This window comes from Electrophorus electricus, chromosome 17, assembly GCF_013358815.1.
Source record: "Electrophorus electricus isolate fEleEle1 chromosome 17, fEleEle1.pri, whole genome shotgun sequence".
Lineage (NCBI taxonomy): Eukaryota > Metazoa > Chordata > Actinopteri > Gymnotiformes > Gymnotidae > Electrophorus > Electrophorus electricus.
Genome location: NC_049551.1, coordinates 13,670,693 through 13,692,178, shown reverse-complemented (window position 1 = coordinate 13,692,178; position 21,486 = coordinate 13,670,693). Strand labels below are relative to the sequence as shown.

Here is a 21,486-nt window from a genome sequence, read left to right as displayed (position 1 = left end):
TGACAAGGCCCGGCGCCATCTGTCTGAGCAGAGCCATGCCCCGCATCGCCACGCCACGCTGCCACCCAGGCAGCTATCCAAGCTGGCACCCACAAGACAAACAAGCCCCCTCAGACTCACACTCTGTTCCTCAGTCTGTCTCTCTCGTTTTCCTCCTTTTCAACACACACACACGCACACACGCGCACACATACGCAGGCGAACCGGTATGCGAAGACACATACACGTGCACGCATGCACCTGCATACACACACACACACACATGTGCACGCACACACACACATGTGCACGCACACACACACATGTGCACGCACACACACACATGCACATGCGGTCACAGACTGAAATAATATAAAGATGGGAGAAAAAGAGTGGGCATCTATGATTGAATGCACAGGACAACATAACAAGGGTGGGAACAGAACAGAAATGATAAGTGAAACTTAGTGAGGAGGGCATAAGAGACAGTGACAGTAGAGTTCAAAGGACCTGCTTCTCCATTAGGGCTTCATACATCAGAGGAAAGGAGAGAGAGAGAGAGAGAGAGAGAGAGAGAGAGAGAGAGAGAGAGAGAGAGAGAGAGAGTGAAATAATAATCGTGCCGCATCACTGACATTCCTCATCATTATGCAAATGCCATTTTATTCCATTTTATCTCTCGCCCTCTCTCTGTTGTCCATATGTGGAGCGGTGCCTTCGCCGGCTTCAAAGGGACGCTGCGTTCTGTGTAACCAGTCCTCATGTAAATACCTCCATCTGGGGCGACACTCTCCCCGCTATGGCACGCGCCCAGGCCTGGCGCACAGTGGCCCTGCGCACCGAGCTCTCGGGAAGCGCTGCTGCTGACCTGGAGACTCTGGCCCACGCAAGGCCCGGGGGTCGAACTGCGCTCCAGACACCCGCGATGGCCCCCAAGAACACACTGTAGTGTCCTTGCAAGGCAGCTCTGGGGAAAGCTACACCAGTGTAGGATTTTAGCTCCAGTGTACTCACATTCCCCACAGAAGCAGGGATAGGCCACAGGATTATTCACGTGCTTGGCAGGGCTTCAGAGAGATAAACGAAGTTAGCTAAGGTTAGTCATGCTATCAAGGAGAACAAGTGCCCCACACTTAAACACAGACAAGTGAGATTCGGAAGGAGTTTGGGAGAATCGATTTGTATTTTGACGGACACACATGGGACCACAGCGTCTCTGTGAACCTGTAATATTCGATAAAAGTGTGTGTTATTGTGCTTTCATAAATCAGGGCTGGAAGCTCTAATCACTGTCAAACAGCCTCTTCTAAGAAAGGAGTGATGCATCATCTGAGATCCATTTCTTCCTTTTCCTCTCCAGTTTGGAGGCAGAGCGAAAGAGAGAGAGAGAGAGAGAGAGAGAGAGAGAGAGAGAGAGAGAGAGAGAGAGAGAGAGAGAGTGAGAGAAGGAGAGTGGGAGAGAACCGAAAGACAGAGTAAGGCCGAGAGCAAGAGACAGAGAGCGAGACAGTGAGTGAGAGACTGAGAGACAATGTGAGTCGGTAACAGAAAGAGAGAAAAGGAGAAAAAAGAGAGAGAGAGAGACACGCAAGAAAGCGAATGAGTGGCAGAGATCAAGAGACAGAGAGCGAGACAGAGACCATAGCACAGGGAGTTAGACAGTGACAGAGAGCAAGAGAGAGTGAGACAGAAAGTGAGAGACAGAGAACGAGACAGAGACCGTGACACAAGGAGCTCAACAGCAACAGAAAGCAAGAGAGAGTGAGACAGGGAGCAAGAGGGTGAGACAGACGAAAATACAGTTGAGAGCAAGAGAACAAGCAAGCGTGTGAGAGACAGAGCAGGAGACAGAAGAGAGCGACAGAGTGACTCAGAGCCAGAGGATGAGAGTAAGAGACAGATAGAAAGAGAGAAAGTGAGAGACAGATACAGTGAGCAAGTCATGCAGCAACCGAGTGAAAACAAGCGTTTTCATGCATGTCACTGTCCGCCTTGCTGTCTCTCAGACCGATACAAGTTCTGTGCACCTGGCTTCCCCAGTCAAACAAGTCTAATTAAGAGAGATTACAACACTCTAAAATGAATAGCAGAAAGCCTTCCAAACTGGATGTTGTCATATGCACATGGACAACGGATGAGCGCCGTTCTTTATTTTCCCTTTTAACACTGGGCACGGGCAAATGTTCTTAGCCGAGCATCTGATTAACACATTGGTTATATCAAGACATCATTATGAAATGTGTTATTTCTTACGTTATCTGGAGAAATACCTAGTAAATCATTTCATTAAGTACATAGTAAATTATCTGGCAAATCCTTATGAATAAATAAGTAAGTACAACTTAAATCATCAATCACCCATCAATTGTTCATATTTATCTTGTTTCTAATCAGAAACATTCATAAATACACGCAGCTACACTCATTTAACATGATTAGATGATTGGGTGAATTGTTATATTGACAATGAATCAGATATAACAGCTAATTAACACTGAACAAATACTGCACTGCTCGGTGTTATTTGTTATTGTCTGCGCAGATACGCTTCAGCATAGCATAGTCTCTGGACGGGTTTATTAATCCTTGCATGCCATTACCTTGGCAGAATAATGCCATTTTAATACACAACCCTCACAAAACTCACAGTGACCGCCTCGACGTGTTTTTCTTAGATAAGAAAAACAAGCCTTAATACCTGACCTTCCCGGTCCTCAGACTTCATATTCACACATCGAAAATCTCCGCTACTTGTAATAACGGCGTTAGGTTTTACTAGTGAGACGCTGAATAGTGTTTTGGTATCAAAGCCAGGGTGAGGTGTGAGAAACGTCCGCACCGGGGCAAAGCCATGAACCAGCAACCAGTGAATTCAGCAAAGCAAAGCGGGAGGAAGAAAACCAACCCGACGCTCTACGGCCAAACACAGACCCGGAGAAATCGATAGTGACAGATCATGTTACACGAGAATCGAATAGAGTAGCACTGATATCAGGAAGCCAACCTTAGCATTCGCTCGGAGGAAAGCACCGCACAGGGCGAGGGGAGGAAGGAGAGAGAGGAAATACACAAGGGAGAGGGAGAACGAGAGAAATTGAGACGAGAGAGAAGGGTGTGTTGTGGTGGGGGGAGGCGTTGCTTATATGTATGAGACGTGTCTGAGTGTGAGTTCACCACGGAATCTAAGACCAGAGCGCAGCGACTCCTGCTCGCACGCTCGGCTACGCTATTACATCACACATCAGTCTGATCGGGGATCAAAGGAGATCAAGCTGGTACTATGGTAACACGCTTCAAAGGCTTTCTGCTCGGGAATCCACAGCAAATTTGCGGCGGAGTGAATGCTATCACCTGTTCGGGCACGCTAACCGTGCGGTGACGTCGGGGTGCTGCCGGACTGCAAACAGCGGTTCAGATATCTAGGTTAACACTAGATGTGTACACGGCACTAGTCAACGTGCAAGCACTTCCTTTGGCAAGCAAAAAAAAAAAGGCGGGAATGGTCCTGAGGAGTTATGATGCTACAAACATTCCAGACACGTCACGATGTAAATCACTGGAACGGCAGCCGTGTGAGTGATGTGGCTGTATTAATAGATGGCAGCGGGGGGGACCAGGGGAAATGGGACGGTGCTGCTCTTGGAGACAGGACCTCCCGCGGAGTTTACTTCCAACCCAAATGAATCGCATCTAATCCCGTTAATCAGTGTCAGGAGCGTCGGAACGTGCCGGTGCGTTCGATTACATAAAACGCCGTCGATTTAAAGGAGCCGCGTGGCAGTCCTGCTCTACGGCACCTGATCTCAGATGTCCAATGATCTATCAGATTAAATCGCTCACAAATTAACACATATAATACTGAGTAAAAATAGTAGTAATAACTGGTGTGCCACAGTTGTCATATTGAAATGCATTTGTAAATGTATTTTATGTTCCGGTGGTTTGTGGCGGATGAAGTCTGTTGGGTGTATTGATGATGTCTATAAATCTGCCAGACACTGGTTTTACTCCTAAATATGACCGACAGGTAATACTAACAAATACTAACAAGTCTTCTTTTATATCCGTTTCATTTAAAACACTGTACCAGGGTGAGGATTAAAGCTGAGGCATTGTGAGCAGGCAGATGAGAGATGGGAGCGAGTGTGTCGACACCACCCGGGGTTTTGGTAAAGTGATCTGCAGTGTTCAGAGACAATTAAACGTATCATGTGTACGGTGCTGGGAGCTAGATTGACATGAGCTGCATGGAAAATGGGAGAAAAAGAGACCATCACGCAGAAAGCAGAAGAAAAGCTCAGAAGAAAAACCTGTTTGAGATTGGACGTCAGAGTTTAGGGATGGTGGTGGGGGGGGGGGCTGGGATTGAGGGAACGATAATCCGGGGTGACAAAACGCCACAGACCACAGAAGCTCACCCTATGTCTACCATTGACATTTTTAAAGGCCAGAGGGGGAAAAAATGTAAAAAATAAAATAAACAAAACAAAAACAACAACAAGCAAAACACAGTCTAGCCATGGTGTTTGGCAGGAGAAACCTGGAGCTGTGCGAAAGATTGAATCATAAAACAATCATAACACCCCTCCTCAACCCCAGCCCCCCCCACTGAATTCTGGCCGTGGGCGAGTGTGATGTGATTTTCGTAAGCGAAAAGGCCATGTTGTCACGAAGCCGTTGTGTTGTTTGGGCTTCAGGGCTGAGGTCTCGCCCTGCCCGGGCCACGCTGTTTTGTGTCCCACCTTAAACGTAGTGACACGTGGCGCTCTCGACCCTTTGGCGCCACCATGCCCCGCCCACGGCTCCCCGTGCATCAATCATATGAGCAGCACCGAGCAGAAAGTCTCTGCCAGCTCTGTCTGTCACCCTGTCACTCACAGTCACCCGCCAAAAACACCCCAACAGGCTGTGGAGGTGGGGAGGGTGCTTTACAGGTGACGGGCGGAGGGAGAGAGGGAGGGGGACAGCTCTTGTCTTTCGAAATTCTATTTTTTCATCTGTCTCTCCGTGAGGGGTTTCTCCATAATCTCCCCGAGGTGAGAATCACGTTTTAATTAGGTCTACCTCTGGTTATCGGCTCCTCCGCCAGTCTCCCGGGTGCACGTGCTCAGCCAGAGGGAGGAGATGTGCGGTGGGTTGGGGTCTGTGATGCCATCAGCCTCGCTTGCTTCCAGTTCAAACCGACAAAATCGGAGACCCAGCCGCAACTCCCGCCTGTTTCCTTCGCGGCGCCGTTCGCCGTTGCTAAGCCGTTCTTTAAAGGGCCGTCTCTTTCCCGACATCCTCCACGTGCTCGGACAGAGGAGGTGGCACAAGAACCACAACGCGAGCGTCACCCCATGCAAATTCGGAAGCAGGGAGCCGTGGACACTTTGGCTTCCAAAAGCCCCCCCCCCCGCCCGCACGAAGAGCAGCTGTCGGCTTGCCATGGGGGGGGGGGGGTTTCGCAAGCCGCCGCGTTCTGTGGAGTGCATCGGAAAACGTCGCACCGCAGGACCAGAGCACGCTTTTCAAGAAGGAGCACTACACGGGCGAAGTAATTAAGCTCGCCCTGCTAATGGCAAAACAGGTACAAAGCTCCGCGTTCAACAAATGCCGGGGAGAAGAAAGAAAGCAAAAAAACCAGGCGTTCTGAAAAGGCCGCATCAGTAATATTAAATTGTACAGAGGAAAACGAGGCGTGCGTTTAAGGAGGGGAAGCAGCTGTCAGGATGTTCCTCCTTACGAGAAGGACGGTACAAATGCACTTCTGTTCGCTTTGTTAAAGCGGCAAGGCGCGCTCAGGAAGCGCGCCACGTCATGGCTCCTGCACCCACTCATTAGCGCCCGTCGGAGACCGCCAAATGAAAGGAGAGAAAAGAAAACAGGCCTGCAGGACGAAGCAAGGGGGCCAGGGCATCCGCGGAAGGGCCGGCACTGGCTGTCTGGACGAGCCCGCCTCAGATTTATCTGGAGCCCCGAACGCTCCATTAGCTGAGGGGGGGTTTTAATTACAACTCTTTGTGTGAGGGGGCCATTAAGAATGATTTGGAGCCGTGATGAAGGATCTGCTGATGGAGCGGGCACACTACTGCTGACTCTACTCCTGACACAACACACATATATTCACCTACTGTAAAAAAAAACAAAAAGAAAAAAAAACACAAATTCAGCAATCGTAGGGGAGGACCGGAAAAGAGATTAAATAAAGCAGGTAGTTTATGTGGGCACTCGACCACAGCCCGCTCTGCTCTACCGGAATCTCGCAACCGACGGACTGTCCGGGAAAGCGGTTCTCACCATTCTCGGGGTGCTCCATCTCCCCGATGCTGCCGTCGGGCATGGTCCGCTCGTAGTGGTCTTCGGGCAGGGCCAGCGGTCCGATGCGGGGGCCGGAGGAGCTCTTGCTGCTGGGGGTCTCGGACTCCTCCAGGCCGCTGTCGTAGTAACTCTGCTGGGAGGTGTCCTGCAGGTCCTGCACGGGATTGGCCGTCGAGAACGTCACTCTGCGGTGCGGCAGCTGCAGAGAGATGAACAGCAGGCTGTCTGGTCATTATAAACTAATTAAAACTTTGGGGGCCCCTAACTAGGCTAACTGACCTCCAAATTTGTAATGGCGCACTTTGAGAGACTTTTTCAATATGCAATTTTCAGAGGGGCAGTTAGTGAGGAAGCATTTCATTCCCACTGTTGAGGAAGGCAGAGTGGAAGAGGAATGCTTACTGTCTCTTCGGAGTGCGAAAAATCTGTAATTAAATTTCCCAATATTACTGTAAAGATGACCTCTATCTTCAAGCCACTCTAACTACCCACACACACAGAAACAAAACACTCATGCATTCAAGCCACCACAAAAAAAATATATAGCACACATCCTCACTCATTTGTGTACACCCCCCCCCCCCCCCCACACACACACACACACACAGCTGTAGAGCTCATAAAACCGAGATAATCACTGATATTGCAGAAAAGCCCATTTCCCTATTCTGCGTTGGTTCCCGTCTCGCCTAGGGCAGGTGGGGATTGATAGCACAAAAGCAGGACACACACACACCCACACCTACACAAACAAACACACCCACCTACATACACCTGAGTCCACCTACACACACTCACACACCTACACGAACACACATGCCCACCTACATACACCTGAGTCTACCTACACACACTCACATGCCTACACAGACACAAACACTCAGCTACACACACGAATTCACACATCTACACGAACAGGGGACCACCTATGCACAAACACCTGCACAAACACACACGCTCACCTGCACACACGCACCCACCTACACTCGCCCAACTTCACAAACATACTCAAATATGACTGCGTACCAAACAGAGTGATTTTAGAAAATTAGAGTCATGAAGACAACAATTTCAATGTGTACAAAAGACCCATTAACTGCTGTTTCAAACACATAGGAGCATCGTTATCGGCAGTGTTGTTATCAGCTCTGAAGCAGAAATGTTGCTGCGTTGCTGCTGGTTTCCATCAGCCTCCACTCGGATCTCCTTCTCCATCTCTCCACCTCACCACACGTTTGTTTATCCTCTCAGTTATTTATCCGTTTGACTGCTTGCATGCTTCTGTTCTTTCGTCTCCAGCTCTTTTGCCTTAATGTGCTTGGGTGATGTTCTAGTAACTAGTGCATGTAAAGCAGGCCTGTTCTTTCAGAGACACCCTTGCACACACACACACACACACACACACACAAACACACACACACATGGTGAATGCTGTTTGTGTGCACACTGTTCGTACTCAGGCATGTATCGGTTATCAAGCTGCTCTCTGCAAGCTCCCACTTGTGTGGTTCGAGGAACACTGGATCTCGCTGTGGAGCATTTTCACTGTGCAGTAATTATATCGGCTTCCTTTGGAAACTCTAACATGGCATCTCGGCGACCTCTGCTTCACTGACAACCTCCACCCAAGAAGTGTGTGTGTGTGTGCGCGTGCATGCGTGGAAAAGTGAGAGGGATGGATTGACATGCTACGAGAATAAAGGCATTGTATGGGTAGTGCTATTTTTCTTAAGGCCAAACCTTTTAATGTGCTCTTCCTTTCCTTTTTCTCATTCAGTTTAGCCTTTGATGTGCGAAGGAAAACACACTTGCTGCTCTTAGAGAACGTGAATGCAGATGTTAATGTAATTGTTTTAGCTTTTGCAAAATGCTATTATAACACTTTGCTAAGAATGTAAATAACATTGCCTGGTATTTACAATACTTCATGTAGAATGCAAATTGCACTGTTTGATCTGCAGCAAGAGACATGCAGAATCCCCCCACACAAAAATGAGTGCAATGCATGTACTTATGGGAACAATCTTATCTGGGAGTGCATTAGCATAGTTACAATATCTCAATCAAGATTATTATTATTCCATCCCAGACTCTGTATTCTCCCACAGAACAGCTAAGACTGTGATTAAAAGTTTCTCAGGCAGGCACATTACTATTTAAATGTAGAAAAGGCAGGCATTTAGTTTCTTAAATATGGATCCTGTGCTTAAATGGCTCCTCCGGGCATCGCTCCACAGTCAGTACTTGCTCTCTCCGAGCTCCAGGGGCTGGAGCTCTGCAGAGGGGGAACAGATTCCCCTCTCAGCGCAGCCTGTTGCTGCCTGCTTAGGAGCATGGGGCTTGGGGCCAGTGGGCTGAGGGGCTGGGGGGCATGGGGCAGGCTGAAGAGGCTAAACGCTACCTGGGAAGGCGGGGAGGCAGAGACGGAATGGTTGGAGTACGGCGGGAGACAGGAGAGGATTTTTGTCTTTTTTTTACCCTCTTCCTTCAGAGTTAGGTGGGAGAGAGAGACGGAGTTGGAGCTGGAAGCGGATAAGACGATGGAGGCCGGGTGGGGGCGCGCAAGACGCTCCGAGAGGCCACTCCCTGGCAGCGGGCGAGGGAGGGATGACCGAAGATTTTGGCACGGAGACCGAAGTCCGGACACCCAGAAGCGGCGCAGAAGCAGAGAAGCACAGACCGGAATCCGAGGGAGGCAGACAAGGCGCAAGGTGGGATTTAAACACGGTGGGGTGGGGTGGAGTGGAGGTGAGGTAGGGGCACAGGTGGGTGCTGAATACGAAGGCAAAATTAGACCAGCCAAAAAGTATTAAAAGGCCTGGCATGAGAAATTGAATAAACAGAAAAAATTCACAGAGAACAAAGGCGATCGCAGGGTATTACAGCGCCAGACACAGCAGGGGATTAGGTTTAACACCCAGGAGAGGCAGCTAAGCGCTGGGGGAGCCAGGGTTGGAGCCGCACCGTGCAGACCTCCGCGGGGCACATGAGGCGGAGGAGGACCGGATGCCCGGGGGGGGGTTCAAACGGGTGGTGGCATCAGGTGGTTCGAGGTAAAAAAAAACTGCTCCGCAAACACACGAACAGTAACCGGATTTTCAGCCGTCTGTCCTTGTCGGTACTGTGTGCGGTCACACGGCACCTCTGCAAGCGGTCACGTGACACTGTGCAAACCGAATTGTCATCGCAAGCGATGGCTTGATATTCATAAGCCACACCGCACCCCCACTTTCTGAGCCTCACTTCCTCCCCCCACCCCGTGGCTGATCACCATGGTGGATTTCACGATGGCGACACATCGTCGGACCTGAGCCTTTGCATGGAGGCGGGCGCCGTCTGAGATGCTGGAGGCGGCAGTTCCGCGAGGGACCCTCTTCTGAGCTTCACAGGCATGATTAGCATACAGAGGACACAAGACGGGCCTGTCCGTGACGTCCTTCTCCTGCCTCTCTCATTCCTAACTGCACTTCTGTGATCATTTGTCGTCCGTGGCTGTCCGTCCCTGCATAGCTGCCGGCCCTACACCCCCCCACCCCAAACCACCCACCTCGGTCTGTCCTCTCTTCTTTCAGTTCACTGGGTCTCTTTGATAAACCTCCACTCTTTGAAGACTCTGCTGCTAAGACCGCCCGCCTCCCAGCTACCGCGCGCCGAAAAGAAATAAATAAAATAAAACAAAATAAATATATAGAAACAAACCCCCTCCCGAGCAGAGGAAGGTGAGAGTCAGAGGGAGAAACAAAACCAGGTCCGTGTGCGGTAAGCAGTCGCCCCTCCCCCCACCCAATGCCCCCCCACGCCGTTCTCTGTGATTTGGCGCTTGCTGCCTCTGCACTGAGGTGCACTCCTTCATTGTCATATTTGTTCAGTCGACTCATTTTTTTCTGCGCTCTACACGCCTTTCAGAGGAGCTGGCTCATTGATCCTCACACGAGCTCGAAGCACAAGGAGATCTCTCTCTTTCTTGCTCTCTCTTTCCCTCTCTTTGTCTCTGTCCCTGTCTCCCTCGCTCTCTCACTCCATCTTTCTCTCTCCGTCTTTGTTTCTCTCCCCCATCTTCCTCTTTGTTTATCATTTCTCGCTCTCCGACACTTTGACGAATTTGGACTGTCCAAGAACTTTAGCCACCACTTAATTCACAGGTGTGACACAGACTAACTGCGAAGGCACATTAGAAGTGACATTTTTAAGCAGTAACAGATTTTAAATCAAACGAAGGATCTCTATCCAATTTTGATTCAAAGGATGCGCTTCCAATAACTCCCACGGCCATGTTTGGCTCATTCGCAGCTCGTCCGCGGCTCGCCCGTGTTCCTCTGACAGCGCCAGGGCACCTTGCTCCCTCGGCCTGGGCTACAGAGACACGGGCCGCAGAAGAAGCGTCTGGGCCCCAGGCTGGCTGGCGACCCCTAGCTAAACCTGGCCCTCACACACTCACAGCACCACCGTCCATCACGTGGACGAGGCGCTGGATGAGGCCTGTTATTACACCTCGTGTTTCTCCTCATGCCTCCTCCAGCTCTGTGTTCCATCACCTTTCCCTCCGGCCTGTCTTCACCCGACATCTGTCACTCTCTCTCTCTCCTCCTCTTTCTCTCTCGATCTTTTACCATCTTGCCTCTCTCCATCTTGCCTACCTCACTCAGCTCCACCCCCCACCCACCCCACCCCACCCCACCCCGTCTCTTTGGAACTGCAGCTTGCCTTTGGGATTTGGAGGAAATTGAATTGAATTATGAAGGAATTTCTCGGTAGCCCGATTGGCATCATTTCCCCCTTCACAATAGAGCACCGTTCTCATATCTCTGGGTGTGGGAGAATGAAAATAGGCCGTGCACCATTCTTTCTCTCATCCTTTTAAATTGAATTTTTCATATCACGGGGCCACGGAGACATCTGCCGTTTCTTTTAAGATGAGGGAGAAAAACCCATTTCATAACATTGCGGAGACATATACCTGTGGCTCGGTGTGAAAAAAACAGACTTCCTTCAGGTGTGTACATATTCCTCCATGATAAATGATAAAAGAATAACACAGATCCCTCGTCTCCTTTTTTGCTTTATTATTGTGTCTTTATCATGATCAGATTGTGGGACTGTTTCCATCGCTTAATCTCACCTGCCCCGGTTCCCTCCTCTGGTGCAAGACCCCCCCCCCCCCCCCCGCCGTCCAAACCTCCCACCCCAGAAACCCTCTCCCTGTTCGCGCTCCAAGGTTCCGTGTCGTAAACTGAATGTCAGTTTTTATGGTACGGTAAGTGGCCTTGTTTAGAAAATGCTGAGTGACAGTGGAAGAGGAAGCCTGTGTTAATCCTGCGTGGGGGGGGGGGGGGGGGGGGGGCATTGCGAGAGATAGCGAGGTAGCGTGGGAGGGGTGGAAGAGAGGGGATGAGGGAGGGAGCGAGAGGGACGAAGAGGGAAACGCAGAGTACTGAGACAGAGGGGAAGGCACAGTAAGAAATAGAGAAACAAAGATAGAGACAGAGAGAGTGATTGGAGAGGGAGAGAGAGAGAGAGAGAGAGAGAGAGAGAGAGAGAAAGGAGGAGAGAAACATAGAGAAATTGACTGATGGAGCCGAGGAGAGATATGGAGGAAGAGGCACTACAGAAATTAATCCTCAATATCCAGTCTCGAGTGGGAACCTTATTCCCTCTCAAACTTCCATTTTCAGAGTTAATATCTCAATTCCTAAAGGGCCTGGCTGGAAGGCATGCATGGAGCTCAGCCTCCAATTGCTTTAAGGACGTGGTACATAATGGGATTGTAGGGAGAGATGACAAAGCTTTCAGGCAAGCTTAAGACTGTCGGGGCTTCCTCCAGAATTGTTTTCTGCGTCTCTATTAATAGCCAGTGATGGATCTATCTGGGAGGCAGCCCCGATTTGATAGCGGAGCGACGAAAAGTGTTATTATTCAGGCCAGTCTCTCCATTAGACGCAGAATCAATTTTATCTGTTCCTTCCCACCCCACCATCTAGCAATAAAGAAACGCAAACCATGCCTAGAATTTCCTCAACCCACATATCGGGGGTGATGATATTAAAAAATAATGTCTAATTAGAAGCCGAAGAGTCCCTTTCATCTACTGCTCAGAGTGGTCTGCCATGGCTGGTCATTGAGGACACGTTCTCTCTATTGATCTATCAGCGGTTGGCAGGCTCTAACAGGGCCCAGCAGAGCTCACAAATGATGGCCTGAGAACAGAGAAATGGGAGAGGGGAAAAAAAAAAACATTGCCAGATCAAGAGACCATTTTATCGGAGGCGAGTCAAACTCGTCATCACTGCCTTTCTTCTCCGTGCCCCGAAACGGCCACTCTGGGCTCGGGGATATCAAAGGCTATCGGAGGAGTTGGGAGGTGCCAAACAAACAGCTAGCTGCACGGTGTGCGCTCTCGCGCCTATGATGCAGCGCGATGATACCCTTCCGTCCTGTGCAGTCACGGCGACGAGGAGGAAGACGCAGGGGTCTGAGTGGCCCACGCTGCAGCTACCACCGTCTAATGAATGAGGGGTTGATTAGAGATAGATTATCAAGGCTCAAAACCCCAAAAAAAAAGCAAATCACAATTGCTCAATCAATCCATAAATGACCTACCAAAATGGAAACTCTGGGCTTAAGATATTGATATTTCCCTCTGCACGATATTACTATGAATGTGCATATGTTTACCACATCAGTACAACTGTGGATAATATGTGACAAACTACACAATGATGTCCTCTCTGCCTTTGCCTCGGGTGAAACTTGAACTCACGATCCAGGGTGCAGCCTCGTCATCGATGCTAAATATCTCTGATGTAACACCAGTCACACCAAGATGCCAATTTTCAGTAATTATCAGTATATAACAACCAGTTACCGATTATTATCACCCAGTCCAAGAAAAGCAATTAAGGTGGATAGGAGGCGCTGCCGTAAGCCTGAAACAAACCTTCTCATGGAACCCAGTAATCAGAAAGCATTGATCCGACACTTCCAATTAAGTGGGAATGCGTGTAGGGTCGAGGAGTTTGTGATTACGCATTCATGCGTGCATCTGGGTGCGCGCATGCGCATGCACGCGCTGGAACGAGGGATTGTCTGTGCTTACTGTGGTGTGATAATGGTTTAAAAGTCAAGACATGCCTCCTCCATCTCCCGTGCCGCTCTCGTCAGGCGCTGGCTCCTTCTCCCCGCCCCTTTTATATTTTACTTCTCCTCTCTTGTGCCTACCCATCCCTCCTTTTGATTTATTTTGAAATGAAACACAAAAGTCTTGGTTCTCCAACATGCCGTGCTGAGAGCGGATACAATTATCCTCCTGTAGTCAGTGTCGGCTGTAAAAGCTCCGTTCTGAGCTAAGTGCTTTTGACACCAGCAAGCATTCTTCAGACTAACGTGGCTGCAAAATCTCATCACAGGGGCATCGAAGCACACAGCATTTACTGGCACCTCAGTGCTTAGGTCTGCAATTAAAGACACTGATTGGTTTAAACATCCACCACGCCCCCCCCCCAGGTTGAAATATGATCCTGAAAACCTGCGTGCACACACACACACACACACACACACACACACACACTCACTTGTATACTGCGCTTACTGTACACACACACACATACACACATCAAATACACATAGAGGTCTCTGCAGTTCTGCCTCCCAGGCCTTTGCCAGGAGATGGCCCAAAGTGTCATCTGAAAATCATAAAAATGAGTCACCCAGCCTTGCAACAGCAGGCAGTTCCTGCATGGCCAAGTCGAAACTCCTGCAATTGGCCAAAAGTAGGCCCCTGGTATTGGTCGAGCAGAAGCCTGAGCATCAGTTTCGTCCCTGCTATTGGCCGAACAGAAGCTCCAGCATCCGTTTCGCCCCTGCCATTGGCCGCTATTGGATTCGAGCTGACAGGTCGTGGCCAGTGACCGTGGAAGGGCCCGTTTGTAGGTCAGTGGGCTAATCAGGATCTAGAAAGGATGGTGCACGTTAGCAATCCACCCCTGGCATGGAGTTGTGGGAGACCACGGCGGCAGGGCCAAGGCCGAAGAGGGAGCCATTAGTGGCGTCCGAAACAGCCTGGACCCGGCCCGAACAGGTCCGGCCTGAGAGGGAGGAGGGCCGAGGAGGCTTGCCACAGCCTCGCCACCCCAGAGAACTCATTAGTGTCCAAACCCGCACCACACACACAGCACCTCTCCCTCATTCGTTCTGTTCACGCACGAGAGCCGCTTCCCACACACGCGCGCGTGTTAAGGGAAGACACTACAGGTGAATAGGGTAAAAAATTTAACTATTAAATATCAACATGAAACTTCCCCAGTTGTATACTGTATTATAAGTTTATACGTTTTCTAAAATGTTATGTTTAAATATGCAAATTATTCATTATCTAATTAAATATGCACCAATTTGCATAAATATCAAGAATAGAAATCTGAACAGTGGATAAAGTCAGGTTCAAAATCCTTGTTGACATATTAGAATCAAAGGTTTTTACAGAGGGAATTTTGAATCTCTCCTTTCATCACTCCATAAAATACTGTATAAAAAATATGCATACAATATATGTAAAATAAAATATATACAGAAAATACTGTCATCAGCCACAATAAATAAATAAATAAATAAATAAAATGCTGCCATGTTGCCATGTTTTAAGAATAAAATGGTATATAATTCAGACTATGAATGATATATGAACAATCCCCTCAGTAAAAAAATAAATAAATCTGAATATAGGTATAGATAAAACTGTAAAATATAGTATATGTAAATGCTACTGAAGTGGAGATTTCTGGCTCAGCATGTGAGAAAAAAACTAATTTTGAGAAAACTGCCTTTAAAGATATATATTATAAAATTTCACAAATTTGTATTGCAAATCACTATTTACAGACAAAATATCTAATCATATTCAGTATTGTTGTTAATGATATCTCTCATAATAGAGTACAACACCTATATAGAACAATGTAATAACATGCAATAATTAAAATCACATGTATGGTCTTCAACTAAAAGGAAACACATACGCATGCGCATTATTGTCCTCGTTGCACTGATATGTGTGTATGTGTAGAACTATTTTATAGATTAGCCTGCTGTCTGTTTTGTCCAGAAGCAATCTCATTAGAAAAAAAATAATTCAACTTGAATGCCCTGAAAAATTAGGCTACACTCATTAGTCTTTGTTTATTCTGCTAGGCTACATTATTTTGCCACTAAACGAAAAGTCTACAAAATGCTGAATTAAATGACATTTTCCCCCCATTTTTAAATGTATTTATTTTTAAATGCTACATGTCCTAACAGCCACTACTGTGAGCCCCAAACTACCTAGCGTAACTAAACCAAGAAATGTCACAGTACTTGACACATCTAAACAAATCACGTCTGAACAAATCACGCTTACGTTTAAATTGATCCCTATTTCTTTCATGGTTTGCTACTGATACAAAGAAAAGAGCCATATTTGGCTCAAACACCAATGTGCGGGAGTTTTCTATCAGTACCCGTGATGACACGGTGCAGTAACGTTAGCGGTAGTGCATGTTGCGTTAGCATGCTAACGTCTCGTTAATTTGGGAGAAATCTACAGATGCCAACAAAGAAAGTGTAGAAAAAACACCTAAATGTGTATTTTTGACGTTTTCTTCCCAGCGGTCGGAAAGAAGACCGTAAGGAAGTAAAATGGACCAAAATCTCAAAACTGAACAGTGTATAATGAAACGTTTTTGCCTGCAGGAAAACGTCCATCAGGTTTTCTAAAAAAAAAAAAAACGTGGAGGCATGGGATTAACCTTGTGTGTACAGCAGCAGTAAAGCGGAAGAATGTTCATGATCTACGGTGCAGTCGTGAGACGTGTGGGTTTGGAGTCCTTAACGTCGACATCCACCTTCCCAGGGACTGCAGATGAAAATTAGCCATTTAGCTAAAGCTGCCACATTTACATCATGACATAATGATAATGATTAACGTGTGCTGTCCGTGCTAAATAAACAAAGTTGTTTTTGTTTTTTTTCCTGAGGTCTGATAATAAGTCGAGCCAACAAATCACACCAGCAAAACAGCAGTGACATTTTTAAAGGCGGTGAAAAACTATGAATGCAATGATTTTGCTACTGAATGTTTAGTAAAATAAACTATGGAGAAACAGGAGTGTTAAAATGAATTAGAAATGCACTGACAGAAAAAAAAAAAAAAAAAAAACGAGCTAAGGGAAACTTAATGTGATTTTTATAGACTTGGACCGAACAATTAGGGATGAATTTCTACTATTTTATGAACATTAAGTGCAAACACACACTCACTCACTCACTCACACTCCCCCATCCCCCCACACAGTAATGGCACAGTGCTTTTAAGGTCAGTCCCATCTAAAGCACATACGATATTGGTGTCACAGGAGCTGGAGTTGCCACCTGGATGACCTGAATTATGAAGAGTCATTTGACAGTAATTAATGTAATAATTTGACAGTAATTAAAATATTTCAAAAATATTTTGAAAGTGCATAACTGTGATGAATTATACATCTAACCAGATTTGCTGAAACCAGACTATGTTCATGTGAAACAAAATCATTATACTCCTTTAGTAATAATGATCATTTATGAAACACACACACACACACACACACACACACACACACACACACACACACACATACCTTTCTCATTATGCACGGTTCACATGTGGCTGAGTCCTGTTCATATCTCAGTGATCAATGTTAAGTGTTTCCTCATTGGGACCAAAATAAGACATTGATGGAAGATGCATCCAGACTCCGCCTAGCAGAGGGTCTCTCCCAACATCACACAACACCATCAAGCAGAATTCTCTTCCTAGTACTGACCTCCAAACAACCCAAATTGCCAATCATACACTTAGTCACACATTTTGTTTTTTACACTCACACACACATGTTCATAAAGACACAGACAGAGACACACACACGCACACATACACACACAAACACAAACACCTCCTTCCTCCTCCCTCATGGTTAATACATCAAACAGCATTAGTTCCTGGATTGCAAGAGCTCAGACAGACATGCTTCTGACAGAGTGCGTCACTCTCTCTCTCTGTCTCTTTTTCTCTCTCTCTCTCTTTCCTTCATTCTTTGTGAAGTCTGCCTTGGTGCTTACAGAACACACTGCCAAAGAAAATTCATTTATATATTACCTCTGCTTTCGTGCACTCGTGCAGTGTCATGTCTGAGAGGAATCTGCACCATAGCCTGTCAGAGGTAAACTGCGGCGGGAGAAGTCAATAAGACAACAGGCAGTAAATGGTGACAGACTTCAGTCTCCAGTGTGCGACGGTGCTGTGCGCCACCCGGTTACTACGTGTGGCTTTCAGTTCAGCCTCGTCCTGCACCCGCCTCACATCAGTGCTCCAATCAGACAGATAACCATCTGCTGCTGAAGAACACCAAAGTTTCCTCATCGTGGTTTTGCTTTTGGACAGAACTAAGGCATACATATGTATGATTCTGGGGAGAGAGGTTTATATTGTTTTTATTTGTTTGTTTGTTTATTTCTATTGGACGGCTGAGCGAGGTCGTTTTGGAGTACGCTTTATTAGCACTTCGAGTCTCAAAGGACTGTGATGCTGAAACAAAGTGACCAGGTGGCCCATTAGAATCGCCCCTCAAAAACGGACATTAATTAGTTCATCAGCTGAATAAAAACCCCGCCGTAATTAACACTGATATACACGGGTCCTGACAGTGTCGCCTCCTTTTTCATGTTAAACCCTGAGCAGTGTCATCCCCCCCCTCATCGCCATCATTATTCGATTGCTATGCATGGTGGGATTAAAAGCAGTCCTTTATTCATGCGGTTCAGCGGCGGCGCTACGGCAACGGCGACGCCTGCTTTGATGCAACAGCCACCCAGGAACTCCGGTCTGGGCCGGGCTCCCTGCCTTCACAGACGATCAGCATCTATTAGCTCTTTTCCACTTCAAATGCAGGAATAAAAGGGCTATTCACCTTAGTCTCTGTCTGCCCCCACGTCCCCCATATGCATTAGAAAAGAATCCTCGCGTAACCATGAAGTCCCTAAATGTGCTTTGACAATCACAGACCCAATTATTATTCGAACTTGATATTAGCTCTGACACGGTACTATCTGGAGGCAGAAGAGGCGTTATCTTCAATTACCAGATCATTTTCGCAGTGAGCAGGTAATCCGTGAAATAGACTGTTTGGCCGTAAGAATGGACATGGGCGTTATCTTTTTGGTTTTTTTTTTCTTTTGGCCCCTCTTCTGCAGTGGGGGACATTTCATTAGCTTAAAGCAGGCACTCCCCCAGCCTTGGAGAGATGACACTTAACAGATGGATTTCCTGTGTTTGTAAGAACACTGTTGGCCTTGCTCTCTGCCTCAGTGCGGAGGAGCCGAGATGGACTATTAAGGGGAGCCAGGAAGTCTTTTTCTGTTGTCGTTGTCGTCGTCATTGAGAGTAAATGGAGGGGGACGGTCTCTCCGGGCCACACCGAGCCGCACAGACCGGCCCAGCACTCCAGTGCCGTCTGGAACAGACATGAACGCAGGCCATTATCTTCATCCCCATCTGTCCAGGGCCAAGGTAGCGTTTTTCCACGTAGGGTGCGCACACACCTTTCCCCGTGCGAAGGCATCCACTAACGCACCTCTAAACTGCAGATTAATGACGCCTGCCTTGCATGTGCACCGCGCTCACTCTTTGTGACAGCGTCGCTTTGGAGCTACACCCAACAACGCGGACCAATTTAGCTGAACTATGGTTGCCTGCATTCTCCATAAATCTCCACAGTCACTTGGTCTGCCACTGTATCTTTATGGGGATGGGAAGAGAGCCTAGAGAATCTCATCGGCCCTATTTAGGACGTACTGAGCTGACTCAAGGTATTCTTCCTAGATGCGCAAAGGCACGTGTGTGTGTGTGTGTGTGTGTTTGTGTGTGCATATGCATCTCTGAGTATTTGCATGACTGAGTATTTGTGTGTGTGTCTGTGTGTGTGCTTGTGAGCATGACTGAGCATTCATCTTTGTGTGTGTTTTCATGCATGACTGAATGTTTTGTGTGTGTGTGTGTGTGTGCTTGTGAGCATGACTGAGCATTCATCTCTGTGTGTTTTCATGCATGACTGAATGTTTTATGTGTGTGCGTGTGTGTTTGTGCTTGTGCGTGTGTTTGCGTGCATGCGCATGACTGAACGTTTGCGCGTGTGCATGTAAATGTTTACATTTGTGTACATTTCACCCATCACAGCCCACACCACCATTCAGCCAAGATTTCTGAACAAGTGGCTTGATTTAATTCCCACCTTGTTTTGCTGGCCTGTCTGATCGCTGTCAAAGATGTCAAATGTTTGCAGGCCCATCACGCTCACCTGTGACAGCCGGGTGACATTTCCAGAGACGCTTTTATCAGTTTCTCCCTGACACCAAACTCCCCCCTCCACCTCCACCCCACCGCTTCCTCACGAAAAAAACACCAGACATACATAAGACAAGGCACTTCCCCTTATGCACTGCCAGAACTCTTATCAAAGAGCCCCATATTAACTTGTCAAGTTATAAATAATATATTGAACTTAAATCAAATCAGAGAGACGTTACTGGTGGCAGCAAACATGACTCCATTCTGATCCAGTTCACCAAATATAGAGCGCTCTTGTTTTCTTTCCCTCAGTACCTCTCTTCCTCTTTCCCCTCTCTCTGTCTCTCTTTCTCATCTCTTTCTCTCCCTCTCCATCTCCCTGTTTCTTTCTTTTTCTATCTCTACGAGGCTTCCGTCTGATGTGTGGTATAAATGACAAGCTGAAGGAATAGAAGATTTCAGGTTGGAGAGACGGTGTTTCTCCAGAGCCGAACCCAAACGGCTCGAGCCTGACATGAGGGGGGGATAAGGAACGGGAGGCCCTGGCATTTGCAGCCGAGGCAGATAAGCTAATGAAGAAGTTCTGGAAGAAAGCTGAGGCCGCCACCATCGCTCGGTCCTGCTCGCACTCTCGCGGCGGCCTGCCGAACAATGCGTCCGTTTCTCCTCTGGCATTTTAGTGGCATTTTGATACGAGCCTATAGAGGGTCCCAGGAGAGGGCAGCCAAGAAATCCAGCGGAGATTAAAAAAAAAAAAAGGCCCTTCATGGTGCTCCACTCGGCTTTCCCAAACCTCGGAGATTAACAGCAGTTCCAGAACCTTAGGAAATCAAAAGGTGAGGGAACTAAATGCTATAAAAACTAACTACAAATCTCAGATTGACGCCGAGGTACAGGGCGGGAGCTCATCCGCAACCCTGTAGTCGCGCGGCGTGAGCGCGGTGGCGGGTTCCTCTCCCGGCCCTGCTCTGTAATGCTGCCGCAGCCGGTTGTCCCCAGGCTCCCTGCATGGCGGCAGCCTCTGCAGCAGCTTTCACAGGAGCGCTTCATCCCCCACCTTCGCCCTGGACTGTCGGTTACGTAACGTGGATGGAGAGACTTGCTAGGCGGCGGCCGCGAGGAAGCACCTCTCTGAGCTTGCGTTATTTATGAGTGCTGCTGGTGCTTTCCAGCAGTGGCCGGCAGAGGCGGGGGTTACCGGGTGGGGGGGGGCGTGGCCTGCACTCACAGAGGCTCTAGAAATGACTCAACTCTGCTGCGTATTCACTTCAGTTCACTTCACTCATTCAAGTAGGATACACTATACTCTATGCCTGTCTCGCTATGCCTCTCTTTTATTCACATGCACTCTCTCTCCCTCCTTCTATCCTCACCCACCCCTCCCCCTCCCCCTCTCTCTCTCTGTGCCCAGAGTCCCTCGTGAAGGGAGTCCTTTCACCATAATACCACTACAGATTGTTTCTTGTAACAGCCTTCAGTGTGTGAAGTTCAGGCAATTTTCTCTACCACGAGTGTTGCCGATGCTGACGGGCTCCACCGTTCCAGAGGAACTCCTGAACGGTGTTCAGGAGGACAGGGGCAAGTTCTTGACTGTTCATGAGAACAGAGGCAGATACCGGATTGTTCAGGAGGACAGGGCAGATATTGGACTGTTCAGGAGGACAGGGGTAGTTTCTGGACTGTTTAGGAGGACAGGGGCAGGTTCTGGACTGTTAAGGAGGACAGGGGCAGATACCGGATTGTTCAGGAGGATAGGGGGTAGATTCTGGACTGTTCAGGAGGACAGGGGGAAGGTTCTGGACTGTTCAGGAGGACAGGGGCAGATACTGGACTGTTCAGGAGGTCAGGGGAAG

General features: G+C 48.0%; 1 protein-coding gene across 2 annotated transcripts in view; it reads right to left on the bottom strand.

Annotated features, from left to right (window-relative positions):
• pcdh1a (protocadherin 1a) overlaps nt 1–21,486 on the bottom strand; it is a 54,102-nt gene that overhangs the window by 7,542 nt on the left and 25,074 nt on the right. Inside the window, exon 4 of one of the 2 annotated variants that reach the window (XM_027028499.2) lies at nt 6,259–6,478. In XM_027028499.2, coding sequence (XP_026884300.2) covers nt 6,259–6,478 — 220 coding nt within the window. Of the gene's footprint in view, nt 1–6,258; nt 6,479–12,399; nt 12,474–21,486 lie in introns of those variants that run through there. The other variant, XM_035535244.1, reaches the window with a different exon arrangement.